The sequence below is a fragment of the Pelodiscus sinensis genome, chromosome 8 (genome assembly GCF_049634645.1).
Source record: "Pelodiscus sinensis isolate JC-2024 chromosome 8, ASM4963464v1, whole genome shotgun sequence".
In the NCBI taxonomy this organism is placed as follows: Eukaryota; Metazoa; Chordata; order Testudines; family Trionychidae; genus Pelodiscus; species Pelodiscus sinensis.
Genome location: NC_134718.1, coordinates 59,524,054 through 59,536,264, shown reverse-complemented (window position 1 = coordinate 59,536,264; position 12,211 = coordinate 59,524,054). Strand labels below are relative to the sequence as shown.

The 12,211-nt window shown below is 39.0% G+C and overlaps 1 protein-coding gene across 2 annotated transcripts in view; it reads right to left on the bottom strand.

The window, feature by feature from the left end:
• Positions 1-12,211, bottom strand: part of CACUL1 (CDK2 associated cullin domain 1) — a 74,820-nt gene that overhangs the window by 3,992 nt on the left and 58,617 nt on the right. For both annotated transcript variants that reach the window (XM_075935377.1, XM_075935375.1), the window contains 3 exons: positions 9,453-9,542; positions 5,608-5,746; positions 592-635 (listed from right to left, as the gene is read on the bottom strand). In XM_075935377.1, coding sequence (XP_075791492.1) covers positions 592-635; positions 5,608-5,746; positions 9,453-9,542 — 273 coding nt within the window. The remainder of the gene's footprint in view (positions 1-591; positions 636-5,607; positions 5,747-9,452; positions 9,543-12,211) is intronic.

Below are 12,211 nucleotides of genomic sequence, written 5' to 3'. Positions count from 1 at the left end.
GATGAAGCCAGCAAAGAACTGTAGCAGAGTTCCACTCTCCTCCTTCCTCTTCATATATTCTTATTCAGGGGAGGGCTGACGTGGGAAACTCAGGTACAGGGCCCGGTTCCGGTACATTTGCACCAACAGAGAGAACTGTCTGTTGGTCGTACTTTAGCCAAATGATGGCTCCTTTATATGGGCTTCATAGTGCAAAGAGCCATAACTGTGTGGAGAATCTAGCTCCCCCATCTCCACAGCTGCATGGACACTTTGCTGCCTAAGAGGCAACACAGTAGCCCTGTTAGAGTTGGTTCCATGAGCAGTGGTTATGTGGCAAAGAACACCACACGACAGTACAGTTCCTTCTGATCACTCCCAGACCTCAGAGGCTGATCCTTTTCTCTGTGTTCAAGCAGTCCACTTGGAAAGCAATCGTTCCTCCACTTGCTGGAGAATTCCACCTTTATATACACATGGAAAACGATATTGTGTCTCCAGACTCGTTGGGAGACCCCTTATCCAAGTTGGACTAGCACAGATGATCAATGACAGTCATAGTCTGTTTACGTTTTTAAACTAAACCATGAACAGTAGCAGATTCTTACTTACTGTAAGTTAACTCTTCCCCAGCTCGCTTGCGTGACTGGTCCCCTCTGGGAAAGAATGGGGAGAAAAGAGTGGTCAGTGAATCAGAAAGGAAAACAACGATAGCATAGTTTCCTCACATTTACTTTTATAAAGCTTAGCCATTTAGTAGAAATTAAACAATAGGCAAATATGCTAATAACAATCAATGTATATGACTAGGGGGAAAACCCACACCAGAACCAATATACCTGGTTCAATAAAAAGTGTGATCTGACAATTCTACAGTGTACTCTATCCTTACTTTTAAAATCAATATTAAAGAAAAGTTGAATTCTTGTGATAAATAAAAAGCTCATCCTCTGTTTTAACACAAATCATTCAATTATAGTCTGATTTCAAATCAGACATTAAATTAGATTTAAATAAAACTAACTCCTTATAGCAGTTTTACAATGCTATTTTCAAAGATCTGAAAGATTTTGACATTTAGTAATTGCCAAATTCTTCTGATCTACTAAGTCCACATACAATTCCTCTAAGAGCAGAGCTCTTTAAAACACTTTTTTGTGAAATTCTAGCTCCACTGAAGTCACTTAGAAAAGGATCAGGATTCCTTCGCCCCTTTGACTTTTACTAGTATATGTAGAAAATTCCACTCCCTTTTATTTGAGTTAGATGGCAACAGTTCACCACTATGAGGCATGAAAGATGTCTGTTATTTATTTTCTTCACGCTATTCAGAATGTCACTTATCTGCTAGCAGACAATCTAGATTAGACATTCATGTGACACAACAGGAAGTGGTGCAACTGTGACAACAGGAAGTGGTGCACTTAAATAAAATGCATCCTTTTTGAAGGTAAGCTTTTGGTGTGCACTTCAAAGTCATTAGGAATTGACATTGAGTGATTAAATAACTCCCCCACCATCTTCAGTTGCACTACTCATTTGATTATCACTGTTGAAAACTCTCAAGAGGTTCCTGTCATGAAATTAGTGTGTGGACAACTCTTCAATATACAGTTTCCTTGTGGTTAATACTGATGAGAGATATGGAGCAGTGAAAATGTCAACAACATGTTACATTTTCCAAAAGTATCAATGGGAAACAGCAATGCTGTTTTCACTCCAGAGCCTAGATATCAGGCTGCTGAAATTGATGACTTCTTAATCTATATTTAATAAATACATTAATCTGTCACTTTAAATACTAAACAGCACACCAGAAGCTTAGTTTAACTCTGTCCTGCAATGCACACTGAAACGCAGCTGAATTTTAGCAACTCTAGAATTTATTTAGCAGAATACCTGTTTAATCAGCATACGAATGTAAATTACATAAGCAAGCCATCTATATAATTAAATTAGAGAGGAACTAATGTAGGACTTTGTGGTGCCAATGGCTAATAAAATAAAAGCCCATAATCCTCAGTATAAAAACCTTACACAACTTGATTTTTTTTTAAATTTATATAGTTCTGAGCATGCGTACTTTTCTAATAATAGTGCATTTGACCAAATGCTGTTCACAAGAGGACTTGGGCTCATCCACTTTTTTGTTCTTGGTTCTACCTTCTCTGTTCCTGTATGACCCCCTGCCACTATGCTTTTCTGGGGGGTCACAAACAGAAGAGAGAGAGAAAGGACAACACAGCCTGTTTGCAAATAGACACCACTTGTGCTCTTTAAAGTAATCAACCATCAATGGTTATAATGCTCTTTACAAGTGCTATAGGACAAATTTTGGCAGGTGAAGACCCTGGATTTTCCCATTCAAAAGAACAACCATTTCCAACAGTAACGTATGTGAACTGGAACTAGGCTACAGTGATCAGTAACATTAGGAACTGGTAATTAATTATTTTTGTACACAATAGAAATTGACAAACTATGTTTCAAGGACCCCTCAAGGTGCAAAGTACTTGCTATGGGATCCATATGAAACAGACAGCAAATTGTTCTCCACATGGGCCCTTTAACTCTGCCAGAGTATGAATTAGGGAACTTCCCAGGCATAAAATACAAAGCCTGTCTTCTTTCTCGAGCATTTATGGAGATGATGATATGTAGATGGTAAAACTGGAGACCTTTATTTTTACGTTTGGGCTGGTAATACGCTATTGAGTAATACTTGGATTATTGTCAATCATTTTTAACTAGAGTGAATATAAATTGGTGCTAGAGCACTAGAGCACTTTTAGAGTAATGGGCTCTTCTAAATGCTAAAAATTGAAAGAAAATTACATATTTTTTAATTAATAATTCTTCCCAACAGAGCAATATCTAAGCATACATAGTTTACTCTAATACTGTTTTCAAACTTAACATGCATAGCATGATATTTTTATTCCAAATGCCTAAATCAGACCTTACTTGCCTCCATATAGCATATTAATATTTACAAAAATGTTATCCAATTGTTGTGACAAAATTTGAGTTAGGATAAGAAAGTTTGGCTTATCTATATAATTTAATGTAGATTTTTAAATAAAGCACTGAGTTGCACTGGTGAAATAGCTACATTCCAAGACACGAGCTTTCACCAGTTTTTCTTTCCTCTCTGTATTATCAGTATAGTTCGACGGGGAAGTGTCAAACCCTTTATGATAAAACTACAAATAATTAATTGGCCTATGGCATCATCGAAAAAGATCTTTCAAATCAAATTTATTAACACTTCAAATATTGCCATTGTTTAAAAAGCTCAGCCCAAGGCATGCTTTTGAATTATCTCTAAGGAAAGAGTTTAATTTATCAATTAAAAATAGACCCTATTTCATAATCAGATTTTCAGGTTTAAGAGATTAAATGTAATTGTATCATTTCAAATATTTTTACTGGCAAAAATGAAGCTTTAGAAATATCAAGTCATCTTGTGGTTAAAGTCTTTCTAACTTTATTTTTTTTAAAGCACATTTTTAATGAGGGTTTTAACATAGTAAGAACTTTTTATACTTTTCATAGCTAAATCTGTAGGCAAAACTAGTAACAATTCACTCTGGATGCTTGTTCTACGCTAAATTCAATATCCATTTCCCTTCTACTCCACTACTCCCCCAAGCACTGCCTTCATGGTGCCGACGGCCAATCCCTCCCCATGCTGCTGCCTATCAGAGGGACGGCCAATCCCTCCCCATGCTGCTGCCTATCAAAGAAGCCCCTGTCCACAGGGTTAGGAGTCCCAGCAGGGAGTTGGGACTGCCCTTGGACAGGGGCTGCTGCCAGCTGAGCAGGCAGCTCGCCTCGCACTGGGTGCAGGACCAAACCCTGCTGCAGCTGTGCAATTTAAAAAGTAGTAAGAGCCAGGAGCAGGCTGCCTGGCTCCTACTGCCTTTTAAATTACGGAGTCTCAGCAGGTCAGCAGGGTTTGGTCCTGCACCTGGTACGAGCTGGGACTGAGCTGAGCTGCCTATCGAATAATCGAGTAGTCGATATAAATTCTATCAACTACTCGATTAAATACCCACCTCTTAACATCCCTAATTAGCATTAGTGCTTTGAACAGCAGAATATTTACTACCTTAGCAGCATTTCTACTTTAGTAAGTGGAAATCATGCTTGGAGAAATTTAAAAGTAGCTCAGAAAGCTATACACTGAAATTTAATCTGACATGCTCAGCTACCAATCACAAAGTCATCTGAAGGTCAACACCAATGCGTTAAGACTGATCTTTTGTTTTGTGCATATTCTTTATCATTGGAGAGGACAAAATTTTGTATTTCCTTGCATACCATCCTGACAGGCAACATACAAGACATCATGTTATTCTATTTAGGAGATAAAAGAATAAGCTTCTCCAAAATCTAGTGAATTCTTATAATAATATTCCAGGTGATAACTGAAGGTCTTAAAGGCTATCATCTACAAATTCCCATTTCTATGAGACTTCTGTATACCAACTATTGTTAAAAGCAACCCTGCTGATTAAAATAATTGACATTTAGAGAAAAATAAAATTATCTTGTATGCAGTTTGTTTACTTTGTGCATTAACAGTTTCAATGCTTTCTGGAGGGTCACTTTCACTTCCTGCCTCATGCATGAGCTGCTTTCCTCAGCAGTGATGCTCCTATGAAAGGATCTGGGTTTACTAACATCCTCAGCCTAAGCTAAGTGTTTCTAGCTCCTGCAGAGGGAGCGCAAAGCACTGGGGCAGGAGAGGCAGCTATGGCAAGTTAAGTTTCAGCTTGACAAAGCCCTGGCTAGGTTGATTTAATTGGGAATGGTCCTGCCTTGGGCAGGGGGCTGGACTTCATGGCCTTCTAAGGTCTCTTCCAGCTCTATGGTTCTATGACTGAAAGACAATAAGGCATGTGAGCATAAATTGAAGGAGGAGGAGTGGATGAGCACAATAGGCCCAGCAAGTATTTTAAACCGATAAAAATTCAAACTTTTGGTGTCCTTTTACTACTTTATGGAAAAGGGAAGTTCAAAGGACAATGCTGAATGAGAACGGTCTGTGAAGAATATCACCCATTAATAATCAGAGGGGTAGCCGTGTTAGTCTAAATCTGCAAAAGCGGCGATGAGTCCCGTGGCACCTTATAGACTAACTGAAGTGTTGCAGCATAAGCTTTCATGGGCAAAGACCCACTTTGTCAGATGCATGTCACGAAGTGGGTCTTTGCCCACGAAAGCTTATGCTCCAACACTTCAGTTAGTCTATAAGGTGCCACAGGACTCCTCGCCGCTTTTATCCATTAATAAGTACATCCAAATACCAGGAGAGCATTAACAAAAATCAGAAGCATCTCAGTTTCATCTCAAAGTATTTGAAAGATGTTGATCACTCATTTCCTACTGCCATCAGTGAAATCTGTAGCCTCTTAGAACTTCTGAAAACCCAAGACACATTGTTAGGTGATTAAATATGGATTTAAGTGTATAAAAACCCAGATTTGAAAATTCTGGTTCAACTCTTTAGAATAATTAGTATTATATTGAATATTTACGTCTTTATAGATTTTTCTTTTTTGAAGTCTATGCATTTTAGTAGTTTGTGCTGTCCTGTGCAACTGCCGGGGTAATAATTACTACCTGGTAAATCCATTCTGCATAAGCTCTCTTTGAAGTTTCTGGTCTTGAGCAGCATATTCCTGAAGCTCAGATTCCACAGCAGGAGGGAGAATGTTTGGGATGAATTTAGAAAATAAAGCTGGTGCCATTTGAACCCACTCTGCATGAAAACAGAAAACATAAAAATGATGAAACACAGAATAGAAAAAAATGAGCGTCAGCAATAATTATTTTGAAGGACTATAGGTTTTTTTTTTTTAAGATTATACAAAATTGCTTGACATCTTGAATTAAAAGTAGGGCTGTCAATTCATCTGCGTTAATGCCTGCGATTAACGCAGGGCAGGATTAATGCTTTAAAAACCTTAACATGTTAATCGTAGACGTTAATGCTGCTCTGCCCCTTTGAAGTGCCACTCCGGTGCTTCAAATGGGCAGGGCATTAGGAGCCTGGGATCAGCTGAAGTCCCCAGCTGACCCCGGGCTCCGTGCAGCACTCCCGAGCGGCACTTCAAAGGGGCAGCGCAACACGGAGCCGGGGGTCAGCTGGGCACTCCCGCTGTCTTTGGCTCCACACTACACTTCCCCTTTGAGGCGCCGGAGAGGCGCTCGATCTGATCCCCGGCTCCAGCTGGACACTCCAGCTGATCCCAGGCTCCTGTGGTTCTGCCCCTTTGAAATGTCGCCACTTCATTTGGCAGCTGCACTGAACCTGGGGTCAGATAAGGACTCCAGCTGATCCTGGGCTTCCGCAGAGCTGCCCCTTTGAAAAGTCACTGCAGCGTTTCAAAGGGGAAGCACGCGCGATTACATTTTTTAATCATGCGATTAATTGCAATTAATTTTTGTAATCACTTAACAGCCCTAATTAAAAGACTAGATATTCAAGGCACACACATTTTTGGCCCAATAGTCTGTGCTGCTCCATCAAGAATCAGTGGCACCATAGACACCTAAAGCTATAAAGAGTATGAACCATATGCTTCATTGGCCTGTACCATGTACAATTCTTTACACTAGAGCAAGAGAGGTAAAATGCTACTAAGAATATTTTTATGGGACCAACTTCTAATGGTGCAAGAGACAAGTTTTCAAAAGTTTTTGAACTATCCTTCATACTCCAGCAGGCTCCACTGACAGGGTCTCTTAACTGAAGCAGACATATCTGCAGGCTGATTCTATGGACTCTCAGAAGAGACAAAGCAAAGATAATATAGCATATAGCAACTGCCTAGCAAACAGAGAAACAGAGCAGTACCACAGTGAAACTGTAAGTGTCTGTGGCCCAGATTGCCTGGAAAGGAGTGGAATGTTTGCCAACAACTAATGCAATCCTAGTGTAGACAAAGCAAGTTATATTTTTAGCATGTGATCACTGGTACAGATAAACCTTAGACTCTCTTATGGGGGTTTACATGACCACTGAATGTACCTCAGCTAACGTGTGTTAAAAACGCACATTGTTTCTAGTGTAGACATGGCCTTACAGATGAACACCAGTGCATAAACCAATACCTTCATTACGGTAGTAGGGGTCACTAACAACTTACAAACAAAGTCAGATCACTTTTCACATTGCAAGGTAAGTTAAAGGTACTGTACCATTTAATGGATTTACACACAGATGGACACAAACATTAAACTATCAGAATTAACCGAGTTAGTCCAAGCTAATTTCTTAGTATGAAATGTTGATGACAAGCCCTTTTGTGCCACTGCAACCTTGACACCAAATGTGTTCATAGGTTTAAACAATAAATCCTCTAATGGTGATACGAGTCAGAAAAATCAGTATCTTACAAATTCTTTACCAGGGAAGGAAAGTTATGGACAGCAGCCAAGTGCACTATGTAAATGTCTACATATTTTCGTAGAAAACAGATATAACAAATAGGTAGAAATAATGTTAGATCCACATTTAACTCCACATTTTCAAGAGCTTCAACCCAGGGTTACCTCAACCTCATGTCTTGGCTGGTCACTGCATCTGATCTGTTTCTCTCCATCCTTTCATCCCTCCCCCACCCCTGACATTTTCATTTTGTTCTTTTTTCACCCCTCTCATCTCGTCTGTGCACATGGCTCATTCATATACTTGTCTCTTTCTTAGGCTCTATTCTCTTTCCTTTTTCTCTCCCCGTCCTTCCACTCTTTATCTTTTACCTTTTGTTCTTCCCATACCTAACATTAAGAGGAGCAAATTTTGCTGCTGGAGAGAAATCTATTCGTATATTGGAGTTCCTCTGGAAAAGGCATACTACAGCAGATAGAAAAAAAAAGAGAGCACGAAAAGACAATTGAGCTGCTTAATGGGAGCTGTTGGACATATTCCACTGCCTGACTTGAGTCCAGATAAGAGTACTTAAGTACATGACAAGTTTCTCCATTCACTTTACTTTTTTTCTCCTCCCTTTGCCAGACTCTCCTTTTACTGTCAGTCACCTAGTCTCATAGAACCATCTGCAGACAAAGTATGGAGAAGCGATAGTTCTTGAAGTTAATATCTTCTTGGTTTGTCTTTCCAGTGCAAACACTGGAGACTAGGGCTATGTCTAGACTGCAAGCCTCTTTCGAAAGAGGCTCTTTCGAAAGTATCTTTCGAAAGAGCCTCTTTCGAAAGAGAGCGTCTAGACTGCACGTTGAACTTTCGAAAAAGCGGCTTGCTTTTTCGAAAGAAAGCATCCAGTGAGTCTGGATGCTCTCTTTCGAAGAAGCCCTATTTACATTGAAGAACACCTTCTTTCAAAAGAGGAACTTTCGAAAGAAGGCGTTCTTCCTCGTGAAATGAGGTTTACCGCCACCGAAAGAAAAGTCGCGTTCTTTCGATTTAATTTCGAAAGAACGTGGCTTGAGTCTGGACGCAGGTGAGGTTTTTTCGAAAAAAGGCTACTTTTTTCGAAAAAAACCCTGAGTCTGGACACAGCCTGAGTGACACTACAATCATATACAATTGGACAGCTTCCTCTGTTTATTAGGTAGTCGACTAGTCACATCTCCCATCCCATCCGCTTACTGCCTTTGTACCAGTTCCCCTTGGCACCGTCTCCATAGGAGGGCAGTCAGGACCCTGCGTGAGTGCCCCCCTTATCGACTAATCAAGCAGTCGATGGAAATTCCATTGATTATTCGATTTGCTGGTTAATAGAAATTTAACATCCCTAGGAGAGAGGGATCTCTCACCACACCACTCACGAGAACATCTACACTGCAATTTTATAGCCCCACAGCCTGAGTCCTGAGACTCAGACCATCCATGAAGTGTCACGGGCCTTTTATCGCAGTGTAGGTACACACCACAATTTTCTTGGCTCACTGAGATAATGTTGGCCATGAAGCCCACATTATATACATTTTATTCAAAGGTAAAATAAAATTTTACCATGATATAAAAATGATAAATTTTGGATCTTTCTTATAGCAAAATCTGTTCTGCAATCAAAATCTGTTCTGCAATCATCACAGCATCAGAGGTGGAAAGGTCATTTAGACATAAAGGCCCTATCATTCCATTATCTATCTTACTGTTCAATATCTGTCCTATTGAACAGCTCATTCCCTTACAGTAATACAAAGAAGCACAGTGCTTGTGCTTCAGTCTTCCCTTTAATATTTTAAAACTAGTTAAGTGAAGGTGGGAGCCCAATGCAAGAATCAGTTGTCCCGTAGGTCACAAAATAGATCTTCTGCATTCATAACGAAGGCTTAGTTGTGACATCGCACAACACAGCTAACCACTGATTAAAAAGGTAGATTTTATGGTTTTATCAAAAATACATAATATTGTAGTTAGACTGCATACAAGTTTGTGGAATGTTTTGATACTACAGTACAATGAGAGATTGCAAAACAAAGCAATGGATATTTACCTGGTCTAAGTGTATACAGGCCTTTCACAATATTTGCCATGGTTGAAGGGGTTATTTGAAACGGTGTTGACTGAGCATCTAAAAGTAAAGCTGAAATGAAAAGAGAAGCCTGATTAACCATTTTCTTGGTCAAATACTTTAGGTTCTCAGCATATATTTTTGGCAGTTAAGTGAAGTTATTTTTTCCTTGTCTGTCACCTGATGTTCCTAACGAGGAAACCAAGTGACAGACAAATGAGTGACAATTGCTTTCTTACAAGTATAAATATAACCTTTTAGTCAAAGTGCAATATAGAATATGAAGTTGTGTGGTGAAAACGTAAAATACTTTTGCCTTCTCATATTACAGCTAAGCATATGGGGTTTCTAAGGAAAAACAGTCAAGTAACTGTATTTCCATGTTTCTGAGACAGAACTGAAGTAAATACAACTTATTTTAGCAGTAATATTCACAGTGCTACGGTAAGCATAAGAATTTTCACTATAACTATACTAAAGCATTTACCATACTGACAACAGAATCTGCTCTGGATTGGAGATCTGAACATGAACATCCTGAAACAAGTTTTTTAAAAATCAGATATAAGCAAGAAATTATTTGTTTTTTAAAAACGAGAGGATATTTGTTTTTCATTCTTGATGTACTTATTGGCTTAATAAATAACTGGAAGACATTACCAATAACCACAATTTTTGTTTGCCATGTGCATAATGATTATTGATTTGATACTATTAAGTATATTACACAACATTAATTTTTAACATGAAGTGGCTTTGATTAATGCTATGTCCTGTATATTAATGACAATATGAACGGTGTTAAAAAGAACTATACCTGCGCCAAGCCCCTTTGCCAATATTTGCATATTTCTAGAACCCACAGGTCAGAGTGTTATACGCTCTTCTTTCTGCCCCATCCACAAAGCACTGTCCTGCCTCTTTAGCTTACACTGTAGAAACATATATTTTTAGCTGTAGAGCTTTCCCAGTTCAGTCCACAACATTAGTCAAGATGGCAGTCACACACTCACAACCATAGCTGATTTAAAAAAAACAAAAAAAAACAAAAAAAAACACACACCTAACCTTCCCTTTTCTGTTGTGTAAAAGATCTCTACAAAACAGTGTAAACTGAGAAGAGAAATCTGTTTAATCTTTCAATTACAGTAACTGAAGGTGCTATTTGTAACTATTATAGGTACATTGGTCTCAGACAGAAGTGTGATTTTTAAAAGAACAGTTTTCCTTGAAATCTGGGAAGTGATTTGCATACCATGAGACATTTGCAACTTTCCTCCTACAGATTTTTCCTGCAACAATCCCTAGGCCCATCAAGAAAACTGCATACTGTGATGTCACAGAGGGAACAAGGCTTTAATAAAATGTGTACCGAAATCTGAATATAGTCTAGAAGAGATTAAGCTATAGATATTTTATGCATCTAAAACACAAGCCTAGGTACATAGTTGAGACACTTGCAGTGGACACAGGACCACAGGAGATGACTGATCATGAGCCAACCTGCAAACATACACAGGAGTAGCCCTTAACTTGCACAAGTAGAGTACTAAAATCAATGGAACTAGTCTTGAAATGTAGGACTGTTTGCATGACTAAGCCATAGCCTGGAGATGTTTAGACAAATGTGATGATAGTTGCTGACTATTTCCATATCTTTAATTGATTTTTGTACTAGTTTAGACTTTTTCCCCCATAAAATCATTTACTTTTTCAAAATGAGCTATAATCCTATTCCACAACATATAATATTTGAAGATTTAACAAGGTGAATCCACGATATGTGGCAAGTAAAGTGTGCAGCAATCAGTACTGGTTTATTTATTACTGCACCTGACTTTTTATAAACAAATTTCATTAGCAAATTCACCTGGCGATCAATCTTCATTAACAGAAGTGAATTTGTGCTTTCCTCTCCAACCCCTTATTACAGCTTGACTCATCAACATTTTGTACCACTTGTTTTTGTAAACATATTACAATCAGCCTTTAAAACTACAACAGCTCACTCAAAGCTTTTCTGAATTAACCCAAACTGAACGGATTTTGAGACAGCATAGCTGCTGGCCCAAGTCACCTAAAATAAAAATATTCCTTTCCTAAACAGATTAATTTCTTCAATGAGGTAGGAGCAGTACACAGGCTAACCCTGTGTTAATGGTAAAGCAAACAGGGGGTAGAGCCCTGTGCAGATACAAAAATGTAGATCTGCTTCCAATCCATCTCAGTGAGAATCAATTCTCATCCACCCCACAATCTGCACTGTCTTATCTGAAGCCACATCTGCATGATACCTCTCAGTGTCTCTCAGAGGAGCATCTGTGTTCATGTGTATATACTGTACATAGGATCTCAAAGACAGGTAAGCAGCTGTCTGCAGTTCAGAGCCTATGAGGCTCTGGAAGGCAAGAAAGCAATTTATAGGCTACAAGCAGCAGATAACTACTTCTTGATCTATCACCTTCTCTTTCTCTGCATGCAGGGACAGAAAAAATGGGATCTAGAAGGCAGGGAAGTAGCTTATAGCCCCTTTTCCCACCCTCCTACAATGAAAGGGGAGTTAATAAATCAAAACATACAGCAAACTCCCCCATGTTCCTACTACCTGGTTTAAGCAGCCAAGCTATTTAGGAACTCTCTCCTGACTATCATATTAGGTCAGTTGGAGAGGGATCTTCCTTCCTCCCTTCCCACAGTAAGTACAGGCCAGGGGAAGGGAGGAGGGAAGAGGAAATATAGGA